Source organism: Natrix helvetica (assembly GCF_964273705.1).
Source record: "Natrix helvetica genome assembly, chromosome: 2".
Taxonomy (NCBI): domain Eukaryota; kingdom Metazoa; phylum Chordata; class Lepidosauria; order Squamata; family Natricidae; genus Natrix; species Natrix helvetica.
The window spans coordinates 100,588,712-100,610,238 of NC_138552.1; the positions used below are offsets into that span (position 1 = coordinate 100,588,712).

The 21,527-nt window shown below is 34.0% G+C and overlaps 1 protein-coding gene across 1 annotated transcript in view; it reads right to left on the reverse strand.

Moving 5' to 3' along the window:
- Positions 1–21,527, reverse strand: part of HOOK3 (hook microtubule tethering protein 3) — a 59,136-nt gene that overhangs the window by 28,209 nt on the left and 9,400 nt on the right. The window contains exons 2-10 of the mRNA XM_081940564.1: positions 20,053–20,138; positions 16,398–16,470; positions 13,046–13,096; positions 11,596–11,728; positions 7,150–7,217; positions 5,258–5,320; positions 3,221–3,304; positions 1,963–2,126; positions 520–660 (exon numbers count right to left, since the gene is read on the reverse strand). Of these exons, the coding sequence (XP_081796690.1) occupies positions 520–660; positions 1,963–2,126; positions 3,221–3,304; positions 5,258–5,320; positions 7,150–7,217; positions 11,596–11,728; positions 13,046–13,096; positions 16,398–16,470; positions 20,053–20,138 (863 nt within the window). The remainder of the gene's footprint in view (positions 1–519; positions 661–1,962; positions 2,127–3,220; positions 3,305–5,257; positions 5,321–7,149; positions 7,218–11,595; positions 11,729–13,045; positions 13,097–16,397; positions 16,471–20,052; positions 20,139–21,527) is intronic.

Here is a 21,527-nt window from a genome sequence, read left to right on the forward strand (position 1 = left end):
AAGGTGGGCTTTTTCCACAGTGGCCCCTGTTCTATGACACATCCCCCCCTTTGGAGATTGGAATGGCCCCAACTCTTGTTAGCCTTTCATAAGGCCTTAACAACCTGGCTATGTTTCCATGCCTAGGGTACCGAATGTGTTAAGAGGCCCCGGTTTCTTGGCTATATTGCTAACTGCCCAAGTATCTTGCTCCTATGTATCTGGAATTTTTTAGTGTTTTTAATGGTTTTAATTGTAATGTATTTTTTGAATTGTAGGCTGACCAGAATCACTGACTGAGATGGGCAGCTATAAAAATTATTGAATGAATGCAATGTTGGATTTATTCTAATCAACAGATAATGAAACGATATCGGAAAGTATATAACCTAAAGCAGGAATGTCAAACTCGTGGCCCTCGGGCTGGATGCGTCATACGCTGGCCACGCCCTCCCCCAGTTTAGTGAAGGAGGGAAAATTGAAATACATCACATGCCACAAGTTTGACACCCCTGATCTAAAGAGCTAAAAATGATTTACCTTAATACATCCATCTCATCTTTCAGAGACTGAGCTTCGTCAGCTAGATTTGTTAATTCTTCATTTTGTTGCCGTAAGTCTGCAATTTCTTTTTCTAACTCTTCACAACGAATTCTATAATCATCTTTTGCTGCTTCTAATCTGAAAGAAAACACTACAATATGTTACATAGGGAAAAGTGCTTACAATCAAGATTTGAAGTTCTCTTCTGTGTATCTACTTTAAAACAAAGAAACAAATAAATAACCCTGAATAATGCCAATATAAGGAAAAAATCCCTTGGATATTCAGAAAAAAAATCAACAACAGCAAATCATAATTTTCATTCCCTCAACATTTGCAGAAACTATAACTTTTAATTCTTATTGGGTACATATATTCAGACAGAAACATGATTCTATTAGCAGGCTTTGGGACTCGAAGTTGATTTAGAGTCAATCAAGTGGCTTGTGTGATTGTATTTGTCACTGCCATGTTGTTGACTTTTAAAGCTCTAGGTCATATCACCGTATGCAAGTTGAGTGGCCATTAGCAGTGAATCTACTTAATAATTAACTAATACTACTTATTAAAAAAATAAATACACTTATGCATACAACCATAGAAAACCGTTTGTAAAGTAATGAAAATATTCTGTGGATCTAGGTCAAGCTACCAATTGGATCCTTCTAGGCTGCACAGCAAATAATGAGAAATTAAACAGAAATATATCCAAGAAGTTAGAAGTGAGACATCAAGTAGCCTTTTAATTATATATTTTTTAGGTCAGCAAAACAAACAGCATTAATGATCAATGCCACTTTTATGCAAATCTGGCATAAAAATGGCAAATTTAACAGCTTTATATATTTAGGATTATTGGCAACTGTAAAACATTTCACAGTTTTTTATTTAAATCACCATCACCATCAACATACACATTTTCTTTCAGCTGTTATTGCTTTTTAAAAAAAACTCTTTTAATCCTTAGGATCCCAGCAATACAGATTTTAATTTACACCTCATCAGTCACTGACCCCAAAAGTGTTACAAATAGACACACCATACAAACACTTAGCAATTAGTAAGAAAGCTTTTTAGTACTTTATTCCTAAAGTACTTTTAGAATCTTACTATCTAAATATTGTTGGCTGGTGATCACAATAATAATCGGTGGTGGTGCAGTGGTTAAAATGCAGTATTGCAGGTTAATTCTGCCAGGAGTTTGATCCTGATTGGCTCAAGGTCGACTCAGCCTTTCATCCTCCTAAGGTTGGTAAAATGAAGACCCAGACTGTTGGGGAAAATATGCTGTCTCTGTAAACTGCTTAGAGAGCCAGTTTTATCCTGATTTGTTTAATAATAAAATTAATTTTAAATTGATTGGAAACTCTTCATTCTAGTGGCAGATAAGAATGAAATGAGCATTTATTAGTGGCTAGTACATTATTATGGAATTCTCACCTGAAGGTTTCCTCTTGGAGCTGTTCCAACTGTGTCTGGAGCTGTAGATGTCTACGTCCTGCTGGACTGTTTGGGTCTTCAATGGAATCAGACTGATTTAAGCGTTCCATTAAGACCTGGTTCTCTGCTAGCAAACTACTTTTCTCTTCCTGCAAAGCGGCAACCTGTAACCAAAATGCAACAATTATGCACTATGCTGAACCAAGAGCATACTTTGGCAATATTATGAAAAAACAGTATAGCACTTTGAATCTGAACTATGTGTTAGAATGAAATAGCCTTCCACTTCCTTCTAGGACTAACAACTGGGGTTCATGAATTTGCATACAGCAGTAGATATATTCTCTATCCCTCCCTACGTATACTCACTCAGCTATATCTTACTGCTTAACCATAATAATTTGGATGTAACTTCTTCTGAAACTAAAATACCTTGAAGGATTCTTCTATTATTACTCAAGATTGCAATCCTATCTATAGTTAATTTGGGATTAATACTGTAATGAAACCAGCAAGATTTATTTGGAAACACTAAAAAATGATATTATAAGGATTTGATTTCATGAAGTTCTCCTAAAATACTACTACTACTACTACTACTACTACTACTACTACTACTATTATCATCATCATCATCATCACCATTATCATTCAGGATCAATTAAATGCATCTTAAATCCTCTTCATTGGCTCCTCATGCACTGGTTCTTTTTATGACCAACTCTAGTTCATTGGTATACTTGAATAAAATAGACTTTGATTTGCTATAAAACATAAATCAGGAAGAAGGCAAGGAGACTTATGTAGGGCACTATAAAGGCAGAGTTCTACTACTAGAAGTAGTTCTACAAGATTTTTGAAATCTGCTTGTTTGTTTAAAGTAATGTATTCATTATTTCAGTCAACCTTACAGACTGTTCACTTATAAACCAACCCAGATCTTTCAACGTTCATAGGTAGGATTTGGGTTGTTTTGATAGGGTTACAATGAGTAAGGCAAAAAACACAATGTGGGAACACTGTTATTTGGTGGACAGGGTTGTTCAGTTTCTCCCTGTTTGGGGTGGTGATCTGTGGGAGTTTTCTTTGTTTTCTAACCCAAGTATAGCATATGTCAGAGCACAAATTATCCTTTCTACCTCAGAATGGAAAACTATACAGTGGCTGTAGGTACATTAAAAAAAAGCAGCTGAAAGCCTACAGACTACCTTCTCCTGTTCAGACAACACTGCAAATTATAGCAAAATTCTGTGCTTACTTGCATATCCAGCTCATGGCATCTCTGAGCAATTTCTTCTTTGGTTGCTAAGGCTTCATTTAATTCTTCCGTTGTTTTCTTCAACTGTGTTTTTAAATACAATATATATATTATTTATTAAAAATAGTGGCATGCAAAATAAAAAAGATAGGGATCCAAAGAAATTCATTTATCTGTATTTAAAATAATTATCCATAACCCTCCTAATTTATTTTGACAAATTATCTGCAAAGCTTTGTTTCGTGGAGATAAAACCTACCAGAATATTTTTCTAGTGTCTGTATGGCAAAATCTTGCATTTTAGGAGATATCTTTCTACCAGATATACTCTGTTATTCATACACTAATTAACTTTGGAGCGCAGCATCCAAGTCATACAAATCATGGAACAATAATGTTAAAATATAATTGTAGTTAAGTTTCAATCATGTATCTCTGGATGCAACTTTAATGGAGGAAAACCAGAGATGGGTATATACTGATGGCATCAGATTAGGGGCATATCATCCTGGAGAAAATCTATGTATGTGGTCACTAAGCATCTGCAATGATTGGATCGTATATAATCCATCAGGTAAATTTAGGCATTACAATCTTTCAATATAAGAAAATGTATTATACATAATGCTTTACCCCCTTACAACATTTCACCTTAAAGAAGGAACAAAGATAAAATCTGCAAAGAGTGTTTGGCTATATAACAATTGCTTAAGCAAGCTATTATTTGGTTATAAACAGTTCAACATCACAAACATTTTGTATCAGCAGTAAACCAGAAAAGGTGGCTTCTTTAAAGAAGAACTCTTACCAGGTCAGATTCCTTGATCCAATCATCTCATTTCTGTCTATTCTATCAGGTTCTTGCTCATTTTTAAGTAAAGAAATAAGAGACTCAACTATATATCTGCATTCACAGTAACTATTCATTCCAATTCAATGAAATACAAAATGTTTTTGATGTTGAACTGTTTACTGCAAAGTAATAGCTTGCATAAGCATTTGTTACAATAGCCAAACACTCTTTAATATGGCTTTAGAAGTATCATACAGTAATCCTCAATTAGAGTTAAGTGAGGTTTGGAGATACTGCAATGGTCATAAATGAAATGAAAAATAGTCACTTTTTTCAGTGCCACTGTAATTTCAAACGGTCACTAAACAAACAGTTGTAAGTCGAGGACTACTTGTGTAAAATAAAGGCAACTTAAGAACAAATAGTGTATCCAAAGCAGGCTTGATGTTCCCTCAAATGCTGGGAAATAATTCACTCATATTAAGTAAATTATTTTTGAAAAACATTAAATAATAATTCCCAATTCTTTCGAAGTTTAATTCTGCCTATTGAGAATAATGGCATGGGACATAGTCCCAATTATATTCAATATTATATTGTTGTATTATAGTGAATAATTTATTAATGTACAGCGTTTAATAACATGAGTAGCATTTCTCTAAACTAATCAATTTTTCTAGATATGTATTGGCAAAGAACCTGACTGCTAGTTTAAAAAGAATCATAGCATTTTTAAATAAAGCCAGTTTGACTGTTGAGATAGCAGAGAAAGAAAATAATGCTACAAATGAAATTAACTATTTGATTTTATATGTAAAGAGAAAATATGGAAAAATACTGAGTTCGTTACTCAATGCCAATAGTATCAGTTTTATAAAATCAGATGTTTTTGCATCTCCAGCTTTGCCTCTAATTAGCTTTCAAATTTCACACTGGACCTAATAAACAGACTTTTGCTTTGACCTCATTTCTGGTAATAAGATTTGAAAAACTCAAAATGTGGCGTAACAGTGTCAAGGCTGTCTTTTGGCAATGATACTAACCGAATAATTATGTTACTTTATTGATGTTAATTGCAACTCCTACAATTTACCAGTTCAAATAAGAAACTAATTTGTTGTCTGCTTCCTTTACACTTTTCCAAATACACTGATAAAAACAAAGCAAAATAGATGGGTGGCTTCAAAATTATTCAAATTGAATTCTACTAATGGAAGGAAAAACTAGCAGTAGGTGTTACATACCTGACGGTCAAGATCCACGTAACCATCATTTCCAGCAGTGACCGGAGACTCTTTACTCATCAACTGCAATAAGATCACACTGGATTAGAAAAAGCAAAAGACTCATTTGTATCTGTGTAAGAATTAAGGGCATTTAAAATACAAGGTACTGTATTATGGGTGTTGGGTATGTCCTTATTTAATCAAGAAAGCAATTTACATTTTACTATTTATTTTGGGTCAACATAGCTTATTTTAGGGAGAGAGATAAGAATTAGAAATATTATTTTTAATGTTAACAAAATGCTTGGGCTGGATATATAGAAAACAATGTTTCTATATTTTCAATTTAAAATCACTTACTACTCCAGTACAATGTTCAACTTACGAAATATTAAAAACATACATATCATAACATCAGGATATACTGAAGCAATCTCACTTATTATTAAGTCAGTAACATATGAAAAACTTGTTTAAGATTTCACCCAAAGGTGCTTTTTTTCAATCTCCATAGACTTTTAAGATTTGATTTGTCCCTTTTATTGCTAGAAAGATATATAATTTAAACTAACCAGTGGACAGTACAAGTATACACTATGAAATAACGCTATTCATGCCAACAACATGAATTTTAAAAAACACATCCTTAAGCTATACATATTTTCTGTACCTCAAAAATTATCAGGTTATATTATAACCCACTATTTAATGATGGTGTGAAAAAACATATTTTTTAATTAAAAATGAATCCAAATTTGTCACAATAAATATTTTAAGTATATCCTTCCTTATTCCAAAGCAAAAAGATCTGATGACTATGCCCAAATGTTTTCCCCAATTCGTTTGAGATTAGTTTCTTTTTTTCTGCTTCACTAAAAATTATTATAATTAATGTCTTATTTATTGGGGCACAAAATAATTCCTACATCACTGCAGGATCTTTTTACTACTCTGTAACTTATTGCTATGTACAAATACTTATACTATATATTGCCACACTTAATTAAATTGCCACACTTAATAAAATTAATTCCCCAGCTTTAAAAAAAATAGAATAGCATGGCATCAAGAAGCAGCAATGAATTCATCTTGCTCAAAGTAATACAAGCCATTAACAAAGCCAATGTCAGAGCACTGATAATGTTATATAGTCTGGTAATGAAATGTATCCAAGAAGAAAACTAAGTTCAGAAAAGAACTATAAAATGTTTTTTTTCCCTATGCATTTTGGAGGGACAATTCCATGAGCCAGCTTGTACCAGTTTGCAAGAGCCATTTAAAAAAAAAAAAATGGGAAATTTTGCAAGTCAGTTTGAGAGCAGAGCTAAGCCACGATAAATAGCGTTCTGATCAGTTGTTTGGCAGCTTGTCGCACAGCATGGTAACAGCATGCCCCAATGGAGCTTTTTCAAAAGGCAAGTGGACTTTATTCAGTTGCCTCTTGAAAAAGCACCTTTGGGACAACCATGACCTGTATGCCTAAGACTCTCCATAGACATGATAGCAGCAATGCAGCCAGCAGAGCTGGTTGTTATCCATTTGTCAGCCACTCAGTACGTCCCAATCTATTTACTTACAGGAAAATTCACAAAGATTTTCCAAGTTATTGAGCCTTCCCTATTTTATTAATAATAATGAAATTCAGTCGTTAAAATATCTAATGCTAAATATCCTATTTAAAGGTTTGGTGGAAATTAATAGGAAAGGGAATGTAAGAAGGGGACCAAGTGTTAACTTTCAGAAATGTAAATATTCTACATGAAAGCAAAGTGGGCATATCATTAATTTATGTTTAAAAATATTCCATCTATCATCTGATCATATTTCTGAAATGGTAAAGGTTCACACAGTATGAATTCTGGAAAGCGGTTCTACTATATAACAAAGATATGTGTCTTTTAACTCCTTACCTCCTGAATGGCTGTCATGACCACATGTTGAACAGATTCCTCCATCATCATGATGGTCTGAATATACTCTGTAAGAGAACGGTAGTAATAATTCATACTTAAAATGTAATCGTTCATGCTTAGAAAATCCAGAAGGATATATAGTCCAATATGCCAACAATACTAATTTTTAAATTTAGTATGGGTGAATTTTTCTCTTTTAATGTATGAGTGACAAAATAAACATTCTTCAAAGGGATTAATTTTAAGCAATAATAGGGAGAATATTCTAACGGATCTAACAAATCTACATTACTAGCCCTGATACAATACTAATACAAATCCATGTGTAGGAATTGAAGAATGCAAACTTCAAGTGATGAATGCCTGAGTAAATTCAAGTTCATTTTGGCTCAAGATGAATTCCTTTAAGGAGCTTTTAGAATTACATTTAATTGATACTATTTCATATTTGTATTCTGTATTTTAATTATTATCTGTTTTGAGTATTCAATCAAGTATAAAGGTGAGATATAAAGTAAATAAACAAAAAATACATAAACATCTCAATTATTTGTTTGTTTGTTTTTTGCATTTCTCTATGCAAAGGATAGAGGTAGGACTGAAGAACTGAAACTGATTGTCAAGAAGTCTCTTATAAGCAAGTCTAATACATTTCACTCCTAACAGGTAATTTATAGGTGTGTTATTTAATTAAAGACCACAAAAAATGGCTCAGCAGAAACAATAAAGAAAATTAAAAAGCTTTGCAGACATATCTTTCCATCTTTTAAAAACACCAACGTATACAACCAACCCACCTCCTTCCCCTTTGAATATTCCACAAAAATTGTTCCTAAACTTATCAAACCTTGATTGTAGCTGGCCATGCAATTATTAGTTGTGACAGTCTGGTCATGACTTTGTGGACAAGTTCCAGTTAGCCTTGAGCACAGGCCGTATCATGTTGCAAAATCAGTTTTAAAGGAACTGAGAGAAGCAAAATATAAATGTCTGTATTGTCAAAAAGAATTATTCTACAGCACATTCTTCAGTTCAGTGGAAGATGTAGCTGTAAGCAGTTAAGTGACAAATTTACCTTTCTGACATTCATTTTGGTGATCCTAATAGAAAACAGTGCTCAACAGAACGTAATACTTTCTGGTTTCATGTGAAAATATGAGATACATAAACACCTAACAAATCTTTTCTGACCTATACACTGCCTTCCACCTACATCAAGAGTGTAATTCCCAAAATTTCCAATCGGTATAAGTTTTGGAGACTAATTCCAGGAAATACCATCTAAAGATAGGGGGGGGGGTGTACCAGATTGTAGCAAACAGTACTATTTATTTAATACATATATTTGATTTATATCTCACCTTTCTGCTTTGGCAAGCAATTAAACAGAGTTAGTAACAGAATACAATTCAGCAATATTTTCTATAGCACAGACCAAATCAATATACTATGAGACCCTTTCAACTCTTCAATCATCATTGCGTAACCCACACTGCCACTGCATTTTACTTCTGTTTCATGACTGTAATTTGTGTGGAAGTCAGCAAAAGGAATGAGGAATACACTTGAACAATGAAGCAATGAAACCAGGCTCAGTAGCAGTAACTGAGAGGGACCTTGGAGTCCTAGTGGATAATCGTTTAAATATGAGTCAGCATATTTGGCAACAGCAGCCAAAAATGTCAATACAATCCCAGGTTGCATTAACAGAGGGATAGAATCAAGATCTTGTCAGGTATTAATACCACTTTATAAAGCCTTAGTAAGACCACACTTAGAATACTGCATCCAGTTTTGGTCACCATATTATAAAAAGATGTTGAGACTCTGGAAAGAGTACAGAAAAGACAACAAAGATGATTAGGAGTTAAGGGCTAAAACATATGAAGAACGGTTGCAGGAATTTGTCTAATCTAGTGAAAAAAAGGACTAAGGGTGACGTGATAGCAGTGTTCCAATATTTAAGGGGCTGCTACAAAGAAGAGGGGGAGGGTCAACCTATTTTCCAAAATGGATGGAAACTAATCAAGGAGAGAAACAACATAAAACTAAGCAGAAACTTCCTAGCAGTGAGAACAATTAACCAGTGAAAGGGCTTGCCTTCAGAAATTGTGGGTGTTCCATTACTGAAGGTTTTTAAGAAGAGCCTGGACAGCCGCTTGTTTGAAATGGTATAGGGCAGTGGTCGGCAAGCCGCGGCTCGCGAGCCAAATGCGGCTCTTTAAACATTTTAATCCGGCTCTTCTGTGTGCCGGGCGCCCGCTTCCCTCCCTCCTCTCGGGCTTTGGAGGGAAGCTTCTGCAAAACCCCGGCGAGACAAGTCTCCCAGGCTGTAATTTGCCGAGCTGTACGCGCGCGCCTGCTTTCCACGGCGTGGAGCAGCGGCGAGATTCTAGGCGGCGAGCGATGATTCCGGGGGCCATCAGTGGGGGGGGCAGGGTCCCCCCTCGCGTTCCTCATCTTCCCGGATGGCCCCTGGAATCATCGCTCACCGTGCAGAATCTCGCCGCTGCTCCACGCCGTGGAAAACAGGCGCGTGCGCACAGCTCGGAAAATTACAGCCTGGGAGACTTCTTGTCACTCGCCCGGGCTTTTGAAGAAGCTTTCCTCCGAAGCGTTCCGAGGGAGGGCTGTAAACTTCCCTCCGAAGTCTTGGGAAGTTCTGAGGAGCCCCCCAAGCCAAAACGCCGCTGCCAGGTAGTTAAAAGTACGTCTCTGATTCGTCTCTGTCAGTCTCTCTCTGATTCCCTCTCTCACTCCCTCTCTCTGTTCCTCTCTCTGTCTGTCTGTCTCACTCACACACACACACACTGTGGTCACCTTGTTGAGTGTTCCAATCACATTTCAAATGTGATTGGAACACTCAACAAGGTGACCACAGTGTGTGTGTGTGTGTGTGTGTGTGTGTGTGAATGAGACAGACAGACAGAGAGAGGAACAGAGAGAGGGAGTGAGGGAGGGAATCAGAGAGAGACTGACAGACACACACACACACACACACACACACACACAGAGGGGGAGGGAGGGAGAGAAAGATAGACAGACAGAGAGAGACACACACACAGAGTGAGTGATTAAGTGAATGAGTGAGAGACAGACACACCCACATACACAGAGTGACAGAGAGAGAGGAAGGGAGGGGAGAGAGACAGAGGGAGAGACAGAGACAGACACACACACACAGAGTGAGTGAGAGACAGACACCCACACCCACACACACAGAGTGACAGAGATGGGGGAAGGAGGAGAGAGAGACAGAGATACAGAGAGAGAGAGAGACAGATAGACACCCAGAGAAAATGACAGAGGGAGACAGAGAGGGAGGGAGTGAGAGAGAGACAAAGAGCCAGAGAGAGAGAGAGAAAGAAAAAGAAAAAAAGAAAGTGGGAGAGGGAGATGAAATTAAAAGCAACAACATACAAACCTGACTTACTCAAACTATCCAAGGAAATGCAAGGCCAATGTTCACATTAGTGGTTGTGACTTTTTCAGTCATTGTCAGGATGTAATTTTCTCTACATTGTAAGGCAAATTTTACGGAATTTAACGTTATCGATAAATAATATTGTTCTAAAGTTTTTGTTTTATTAGTTGTGTTATTTGTATCCTCCCGACCTATGTGGATACTTGCATGCGGAATATTCTCAATAAAAACTTATTGAAACTAAAAACAGTGTACCATCCTATGTATTTTCGGTTTTAAAAATGCGGCTCTCCAAATAAATTTCAATCGTGGTTTTGGCGAGATTTGGCTCAGTTGAAAAAAAAGGTTGCCCACCACTGGTATAGGGCAGTGATGGCTAACCTTTTCGTCACTGAGTGTCGAAATCACTGAAAAATCAATCTCAAATGATTGAATGATACCTCTTCCAAGTAGCTGGCCTGGCTCAACCATAGTTTTATCATATCGCTCCTGACGGGTTTTTTAATTGTGTATTTTGTATTGTAATTGAGGGATTTTAAATTGAAATTTTAATGCTATTTTATTCATTTGTTTACCTCCTCCTTGCACATGCATATGTATATGTTTATGTATTGTTATATTTGTATATTTTTATGTGTTTTAATTGTACGCCGCCCCGAGTCCTTCTGGAGAGGGTGCGGCTAATCAAATAAAATTTGATTTGATTTGAAGTGCGTTGAATGTAGTCAAGCACAGCACTTCTCAAGTACTCATTACAGCAGTCTGATCAAAAAGATGCTGCTGCTTTAAAGATTTCCATGCAAATCTTGAAGCACCAATGCCCTTTTTTCAGGCTGGCTCACTACTGACTCCTTCTGGAGTAAATAGAAGATATCAAACTAATTGTCAATTTTCTTAACACTCACCAAAGAAACTGGGGGAAAAAAACCAATGCCAATGATGTGTGTGTGTTAATGAAACAAACAAAAACTGTGTATCTAGTTTGAATAATGTACCATTTTAATAAGATACCAACTAACCTTGTTTTTGTTCACAGTTTACAGCACAGCCTAAAATAAGCTGAAGCATTCTTCCAAGCTCTGCTGCATCAGAATGCTCCCCAATCAAGTTAACATCAGGAAGGATAAAATCATTAATCTGTTGTCCCAAAATCTGTGCAAGGATAAAAATATATATATTAACATATTTCCAGGTTTCAGGGCCAAAGTAAACATAATTGCAGGATTGGGAATCTAATGAGAGGAAATTGTATTATTCATTTTGTAGAGTAACTTACCAGCCAGAATTCTGCAAATCCAGTTTGCTAAGCAACTAACAGAAACTTTTTGTTTCTGTGTCTCTGACATATCTATCTCCTATTAATAAAATCTTTATCCCCATACCAGACATCTAGCCAAGCTCTCCAGCTGAGGAGTCAAAATGGTTGGGTTGTTCTTAAGTGGTTCAAATCTAGAAGTTAGCTTATCTTTACCATACATAGCTGATGCTTCATTTGTTGACTATTCATTGTATACAATGCTTATTCAGTCCCACTAATGTATAGAGGTTTGGCTGAGACACATTTCCACAAGGGGACTAAGTACTATTGCATAAGAGTTGGCACTAACACTAAATCCTTTTACTTGTGCTTCAAACAAGCAACGTTCTTTAGGTATAAACCTGATTCAAAGAATCTCTTTTAACATAAATACTAAAAAAAATGTTTCAAACAAATACTATCAAGTTAAAAAAAATCTTCTAGAACCATCTCTCCAAGAATTATTAATAGTCCCAACACCCATGAAAAGTAGTGGACATGGGACATTTTGATGTAGAACAATTAATATGTAAGGTTTTTCCCTCTAAAATAAACATCAGAGTAATGGTTTACTAAAACATTTTACCAGAGAGTGCAAAGATATGTTTATTCTCCCATTCTTTTTATGAAATCTGAATGGATTATGTAAGTATTTAAAGTGAAAAGCTTCCCAATGGAAAGATTCAGAATTTCATTCAGGTTTTGTTTCCATGATACAAAATGATCAACAAAAACCATTTTTGATGCATCAAACTTATTTCACATTTCCTCTAGGAGACAGGAAATTTTATTTCACCAATAAAAATATGTAGCCATTCTGGCCAATTAAAATTAAGGACCAATCACAGAACAGAATAAAACTGATATTTTATATATTTATCATATTTCTCAAACTAACTACTTCATATCAAGAATTCTATTAAATGTGTTCAAGATCATCTTCATTAGACTGATAAAGTATATATCAAAGAATTCATCAGCTTTCAAAACATGCAAGCCTGCAATAAACCATGTTGCACATTTATTAAAAAATTGTAAATGCTCTTTTTATATATATTAAATGTAGGCAAGATATTTTTAAAAAGAGATCTAAAATCTTTGAAACAGTTATAGTGAACTAATCTACATATTATATTCAAAGAAAAGAATATATAACATATAAGAATTCTTACTTCATGGTTGTAATCCAAAATTCCTTTTAAAATTTTCTTCAGATTGCTCACCTTAGAGTGAAAGAAAACAATTATTTAAAAAAAAATATCCTAAATTACAATTAAAACTGAACTTTATAAGAATTTATTATAACTTAAAGCAGAAGAGTGGTTTCTTTGTGGTTTGTGGAGGGATTTGCCAAAAAAGCCAAAAACAAAAATCACAAAATTATGATTCCATTCTTTTCTGATTTCTAGATCCTGTTTTGGTCACCGGAGTACATAAAAACCATCACATATAATAGTGATTGTTTATACCTCTAAATTGGATTAGTATTTCCACTTGTTTTATATAATCATTATTCAAATAAAAATATTTTGAATATTCCTATGAATACAAAATATAGAAAAGCAAAGATTCAAAATCATATATTTATTGGGATTAGCATAACTTCCAAAATATCCTCAACTACAACATTAGTAGTTATTTCTGATGGTTGGGGAGCATCATATTTTTAGGTACATGAAAGGTATTAGAGGTGCCTGAAAAGATGGTTTCATTTAGAGGTTCTTTGTTCCATTTTTTAAATGTTTCAGACCATCCTGAACAAATCCATGAAAGTTTATAATTTTTATAATTTGAAAAAAAGATATTAAGATTAGTACCCTTTGCTTCCAATTTTTAAACATGTCTCATTATAAACTAGAACCTACATATGAATTCCTCAATTTTTTCTAAAAAGTAATTCCAAGTATGACATTTTTGGCAAAGTGTCAAGACCAATGAAAGGGAATTCAGTATTGTAATAGCAATCTAGCAACTGAAGGAAGCAAACTTTCTGCACAAACATGAGCAATTTCAAGCAAGTTCTTTTTAACCTAAACCAAAGAAAAATATGGTGCCAACTTAGGATGTGGTCTTGAGTCCCAAATAATAATAAAAGAAGTCCAATTCCACCCTGACATTAGATTGAAAACAATGAAAAGAAGAATTTAAATTAAATATTATTTTTGTTGCTCCTTCGAGGGCATGAGATTTACAACAATTTATATATCTGTAATGTTAATTATTCTTGCAAATACTGCATTCTTCAAAATCCTTTAAATCAAAACTTCATTCCATTGCTATTTAGTTAGCTTTTAGACTGACATTTTGTGTTTTATATGTAAGTTCTACAAGCCACCTAGAATCCTGGTTTCAAGTGACAGGCAAATCCCATAAATAAGCAAACAAGCAAACTTTATAATGAACAATTATGTTTTGCTCTTCTACTCTGGGGCTTCCCACCCTGGAAAAAAATCAGCAAATTCTTTCTTATTGAAAATAAACAGACAAATGCATAAATAAGTAGTAAAACAACACAGTCTAAGGATAAATACTTCTCAGGAAGCCTTCAATTAAATTCATATGTCTTTGGGTCATCCAACAGCAATATTTGTTGTATAATTCTATGTCTATCTATTAAAAAAATGCCACATGAAGATCTCTATTTGGTTTCATAACATGCTGAACGATGTTTAGTACAGCTGAAGAAGGTGTCAGCTTGTCTCAACCATATAATTATTATGTTTGGGCCATGTTTCACAATGACTCTTAATTAAATGTAGTTTCTGAAGTCTTAAACGCATTAGCAGTGCTAATAATTTTGCATATCCTAATTTGATGGAAAGACTATGGGCTTTAATCTTTGTTAGTTTTTTCCATTTTTTGTCAAATGTGATAGCAAATATTTCAGCATTTCCTACTGATACAAGAGAACGTAATTTTCCCCAGAATTTGATTTTGTGTCTCAGAAGGACTTAAATGTTATTACATGGAAACAAGAACCATCAAGAACTTTAAATCAATCATGAATCATCACAAAACCAGATTAAACAAAAAAAAAGTAATTTATGTGTACAATGATCTGCTATGGCTAAAGATCTGCCAAGAAGCAATTAAGCAAAGATTCAGCAAAAGCTTTTCAGACTTTAAAATCAATAAAGACAGAGTACTGAATGCAAATGTGCAGCACTCCTTTCCCATTGCATGATTTTCACTAATCAAGAGGAGTGTGGGACTTGAGAGAAGCTCCCATTTTACCTCCACATCTGCAGGTAAGACTGAAAAAGACTTCAGTGGGAAGCAATTTTTGGCTTTTGCCTTCTGCAAAACTGTACTGCAAACATAAAAAGGAATAATTTAACATTTCAATCTATACTAGAGACCTTGGTCAACAACAAATATTGTGTCATTAATGTTTCTTCTATACTTAAGGCAGTTTATTTCAAATTCAAATTGGGTCTTCTGACAGAATAAAACAAGCTCTATTTGATAAGATATTTCTATCTGCCTTCTCATGGACAAATATTTTATTTTTATCATGGGACACCAGGCTTGAAAAAGCTAGCTGATAATAAATGTATTTAAGAAACAAAATTCCTCTGAAAATCAATTCTGTAGGTTTGTAGAATAGGGCAGCATAAAATTATGTAAATAAATAAAATATATTAAAATATGTTCCATTTGAAATTTTCAAATAATGGTACTACATGGAGGCAACTATGTTGTCAGATGCCTCGATAAGTACTATTGATGGGGAGGAACAGGTCATACCGATTATCACCTTCCTTCTTTTATGCGGTTTTCTTCTCCATACAAAAGCCCCGGGAGAGATTTATAAATAAAACTACTAATACCTTATGTATGCAAATGCATATTTTTCATAATTAAATGAGAGTTTATCAATGTTGTCAGGCGTGAACAATCAGATCCAGAGGTGTAGACTATAAACTAGATACTTTATTGCTGAAGCCTCTTTCGCAGCAATTTTCTAAGACTGGCAGTTTGTCCCTGGGAAAGACTAGATAAGGTTCAATGGCAATCAAGGGGGGTGGGGGTGGGCCTTGCCCTCTTGTGTCTACTTAACAATTCCAGACTGCTCCCCTGCTTGACCCCCACCTCCTGACTGGGACAGCCTGTCTCCAACAATGTGAAATCATTTAGATCCTTGCTTCAGTACAATTGATGTCTTGTATTGCATTTTTTTCTTACTCATTTTAATTGGATACCAGTATACCATAGTCCCACCCAGACTAGATAAAGCAGAATAAACTGGGTTAAAATCCCACAAGGAAAAATTATTTCTGTAAGAAAATTCTATATACATGATATGAAGTAGCATGGGTTTAAACTAGAAGCTTCAAATAATTGACTTAATAAGAGTTATTAAATATTTAATAATGCTTAAAATTGAATAGACATTTTACTGCTTTTTAATAGAGTCCTAACTTGAATCTTGCAGAATTGTATGCAAAACAAAACAAAACAAACAAACAGTTGTGGTAAGTTGACAAAAAAACCAACAACGTAATCAGCAAGCAATAAAAATACCTTCAATCTCCAATTGTCTCCTACTTCTCTTTTTATTCTATTTAGCCAATTTTCATCAAAATATGTTGGATCTCTGAAAAAATAAAAGCACAATATTTTGTTAAAAGTATTTTCTTTCAATCTCTCTCTATATACACACACAAACACACACACGTATATATGCATATAATACCATGTCTGCTTACACAAAATGACAAATTTATCAACTAAAAATCCAATAGTTCTGATATTTAAAAAATGGCTTTTATGCTATATTCCATGGCAATCAAGATTATTTGGAAACGGTTTCCAGAAATTTCAATAGCAATGACTTTAAAATGTTTTCATACAACATTAAGCACAAAACATTCCCATTAAATATAAATGTTTACATTTTATTATTATCCCACCTTTTTTACATTCCAAAACATTAAATTAAGAATATTTTTCTTTTCTATACAAATTATATAAATCATTCATACCCTGCTTCCCTGAAAATAAGACCTCTCCAGATAATAAACTCAATCAGGCTTTTGAGCGCATGCACTAAAATAAGCCCTCCCCCAAAAATAAGCCCTTCCTGAAAATACTGCAACATAGCAGCAGCCATGAAATGACCACACTCGCTGCCTCCTGCACCTCAAAAATAATCAGACCTCCCTGAAAATAAGGCCAAGTGCTTATTTCAGGGATCAAAAGAAAATAAGACCCTGTCTTATTTTTGGGGAAACATTATAGGTTTATAGTTATTTAAATCCTACCTATAATCCTATTCCTATACAGCTAGCTATTTAAGTTATCCTCAATATTTAATTGATAATATCAGAGTAAAATTTTCCAATCAAAATCTATTTATTATGCACTTGTAGAATTCATATAATAAATCACCAGAAGCACTGTCTGTAATTCTCTTTGAAAATTATGTATTTACAAAATTTTATATTTAACAAAAGCATAAATTAGAATTCACAATTTCCCATAAATCATGGTTCACAAAAACCATAGCAATGAGTTTTAATTGATATTTTATACACATGCAAACATAAAATAACAAATCCAGATATGAGAAAATGTAACATATCCCTCTTGTTAATTTAATATTTGAATTTTTCAGTAATTTATTCAAGAAGAGTAATTGACCATATTTTAGCAAACTATTTTTGAATTGTTATCAATAAGCTTCCACTGCTGAGTTATTATTAATTGGATGAAAGTAAAATATAACAAGTTCCTTATTATATAATGTAATAGTATACTTCATTTCCTTATTATACAATTTATCCTAACATGACACACCTTTTTATAAAATAACATCCTTTACTCACATCTGAGGTCTACTTTTAGCATAAAAAGACTCATGTACCCTACAAGAGCATACTTTTGAAAAAGTCACTCTTTTGAAAAGTGGGGAAACCAGTTTAGCTATTCATATAAAACTGTCCTAAGCTATCTTTTCTGTACATAGGTTCTTATGGGTCAAAGGATTCTATTTATACCATTATGCCTTGGCACACAATTTAAGAATTGTTGATATAGCACATTTTTTCGATATGCCTTTCTACACCTGAAAAAGCTGCTTCATCCTACTGTTTGATTAACAAGTTATAATGTTCGTTTTAGACGCATGGGATGAACTGTTATTTCCCTAGACATTTTTTAAGTTATTACATTCACAGTTTCCACACAATTTCCACACAAACACATGTATTTAAATGCATATTTGGAAAAACACATTTCATTGTGCTCACATTTTCCCAATAACACATGAACCTTTAATCAATATTACTAGCAGAGATAGAACATGACAATATTTCATTAATGAATATAATCATGCATTGATAGAATTTGATATAACGAAGATTATTAATGTTGGTCAACTTAAGGTTGTATCTATTGTAATGGCTGGGTTCACATATGCTAAACCATGATTTATTTCAATCATGGTTGTTGGAATAACATCAATAAGTGAGCTAACTTATACTACATAATAAACAATGTATAACAAACATTTCTCCGCCTGACTTGCCATACTTAAAACCTCTTACAAATTGCTTAGAAAACTCTATATTCTACCTTCCTCAACTCAGGGCCCTGAGAAATACCCCTTTTCAAATATATAATGAGCAGTTCCTTGCTCATCTCATCTACTTAAGCGAACTTTTGATAATAATTGCTAAATTAGTGGTTTTACCTCTAGTTCCCAGTGTATTGCTGTTTGCTGGTCAGAAGAAAGACAACTGTCAGTCAAAATAATCCAATTTCAGGAACATAAAATATAATAATATATCCTTTATTCTCACTGTTCCTGCAGTTCCTAGCTATCTCTGGGAGCAGTTAACAGCTGATGTTGCTGTTACATATGTGTAATGGCTTACTTTTTTTCAATAAGTAAATTTACTTTCTTCAACTTTATGCTATACCTGTGCAGACCATTATTTTCTTTGCTACTCTCTTTTATGTGCTGTTAAGTAAAAATTTTAAGTTAAGTAAAAGTTTTAAAGTTTAGGGTCATCCAACACAGATTAGAGCCTTACATGAAAAGATGCCAGATGTTCAAGGCTGACTTCAGAAAAGGCCAGGGAACATGAGACATTAGTTCTGAGGCATGCTGGGTAACTGAGAAAGCCAAATAATACCAACAAGATGTCAGTATGTATTCATTGTTTGTTGAAAGCTTTCAATTGTATCATTCATGTCTAGCTGTGGAATGTGCTTGGAAAAATAGAAATCTCAGAACACTTGCCATTCTCACATAAAACCTAGAGACAGGCAGAAAGCCACAGTTCAGACAGAACACGGTGAAAAGGACTAAGAGACAAACTGTATGCACTCCCCTTATTTATTCAATCTATATGTGGAATATGTCTGTCTGTCTATTTCAGCAATAGAGATGAAAGCGTATTTTACACTGCCTCCAACATACAGTCATAATAAATACTACTCTGGAAAAATAGCAATATAGATATTTTATTAAACAAACATTCACTGGCAATGTTTCGCCATTTTCTAATTACAGCATAATTTAGTGAACATGCAGATCTACTTTTATTGTTTAATAAGTATTTTTTTTCTGCCTCTTGTATTTCCCATTTTAGAATATGGGTTTGGGTTTCCTCTTTTTTTTTCTATGGAAGCTTCTATACAAGACACATTTATTCCATTGGCTATCAGTCTGTCAGTATTTTCAAAAAATTATTTAACACTGGATTAACTGAAAATGTTGTATCTGATAACTAAATGTAAAAAAATGCCCCCTCCCCGTAAAGGACTCTTTAATGGAACATGCTTACCTTCAATATTACATTCTCAGGGGATCCAAAAAAAAACCTGTCATTTTGTAGAAATGACTAGCCTTCTTTCATATCAATATGATAATTCAGCAAATATTAATCTTTTTACAACAGTCTCATTAAAGTTTGACCTTAGTATAAATTTCTTCCTAAATTATATTTCTCTTATCTACATATTTGTATTTTCTGTGCTTAAAAAAAGTCTTACCTTAACTAGCTTGTTCATTAATTCAATGAATTCAATTCTTACTGTCTTAAAAAATCATTGCCCAATTGTAAGAAAACGAGAGGTAATAAAATGAAATAGAAAACTGACACTATTTTTCTGATGCAGAAAACTGAATACGAATAAACCATTTATTTACAAAAATGTAAATACATCTTACATCTTTTGAAGTACTTGAGCCATCACAACTCCATTTGTTAAATCTTCTACAGTCTGGCATGGTGTTTCAACATTAAATGTCTGGATCTGAAGAGAAAAAAAGTTATATTTAGTCAAGCTATTTCAAATACATTACACCAATGCATCAGGAAATTTCAGAAGTTGTACAAAGCTACAAAGTTGTACAAAGAGCTGCTGGAAGAAGTAAAATAAACTAAAGAAATACATACAAGATCTTGATGATTATTGACATTACAATTATTGAATGGGTGAATTTATTTCTGTAAACTTGAAAGACCCTATTTTAGCATCACGTCTGTAAAAAAGCAATTCTTTCTTTGCCCTTTAATTACCTTCAATGGATTAAATACAATATAGTAATAGGTGTAAAAGCAACATTTGAAAATATCTATTTTCAAAGGCTGTCGCAGTTGAAAACGGAGCTTGGGAACTCATTTTTGCTGCAGTGCTCAGCCTACAGGCCCCGCCAACATGTGATATCAAGCTGGCCACGCCCACCCTGGTCCCCCAGGGTCAAACACAACCCTGATGAGGCCTTCAATGAAATTGCGTTTGACACCCCGATGTAGAGCATCTGTATGAGTTTAAGAAAATAAATGATTCAATATAATTCCCAGAAGAATTAAATGCCTAACATTAAAACATATTCTTCTGGATTATAAATCCTCGACCTTTGACCACACTTGACACTAAAATGTTTGTTGCTAAGCGAGACATTTGTTAAGTGAGTTTCGCCCCATTGCACAGCCTTTGGTGCCACAATTGTTAAATAAATCACTACAGTTGTTAAGTTACAGTTATTAAGCTAAACTGGCTTTTCCATTGACTTTGCTTGTCAGAAGGTGGCAAAAAGATCATGTGTAACCAAGACACTACAACCAATCTAAATATGAACTGGTTGTCAAGTATCCAAAATTTGATGATGTGACCATGTGGATGATGGAACTGTGGTAACTGTAAAAAACAGGGACTTTTTTCAGTGCCGTTGTTAACTTGAAACCATTGCTAAATGAACTGTTGTAAGTTGAGGACTACCTATACTTATTTTTTGTTGAATTATGAAATTTAAACATCCTTGGATAAAAATACAGTAACCATACCGCAAATAATTCTGAATTGCTAATACTATATACAATGGTATTAAAACATTTAGACAGCCCCAGTCTAATTGTATGTTTCAAGGAATTCTTAAGTGAAGAAATGCTGACATAACCTGCATGTGGTACTTAATTAAACAGATCTTTCCAAAAATTTGAATATACTTGACATACACAATTGTTCTCAGCACATACCACGGAAAATTAACTTATTTTAATAGAAACAGGAATATCCTTGTATAATGGCACATAAAAGTATAAACAGCGATATGTTTGCAAATTTACTTAAAAGGCAATGTTTCCATATTGAGATTTTCCACCCCCGGAGACCAAAAATATTCAATCAAAATCCTTTTTT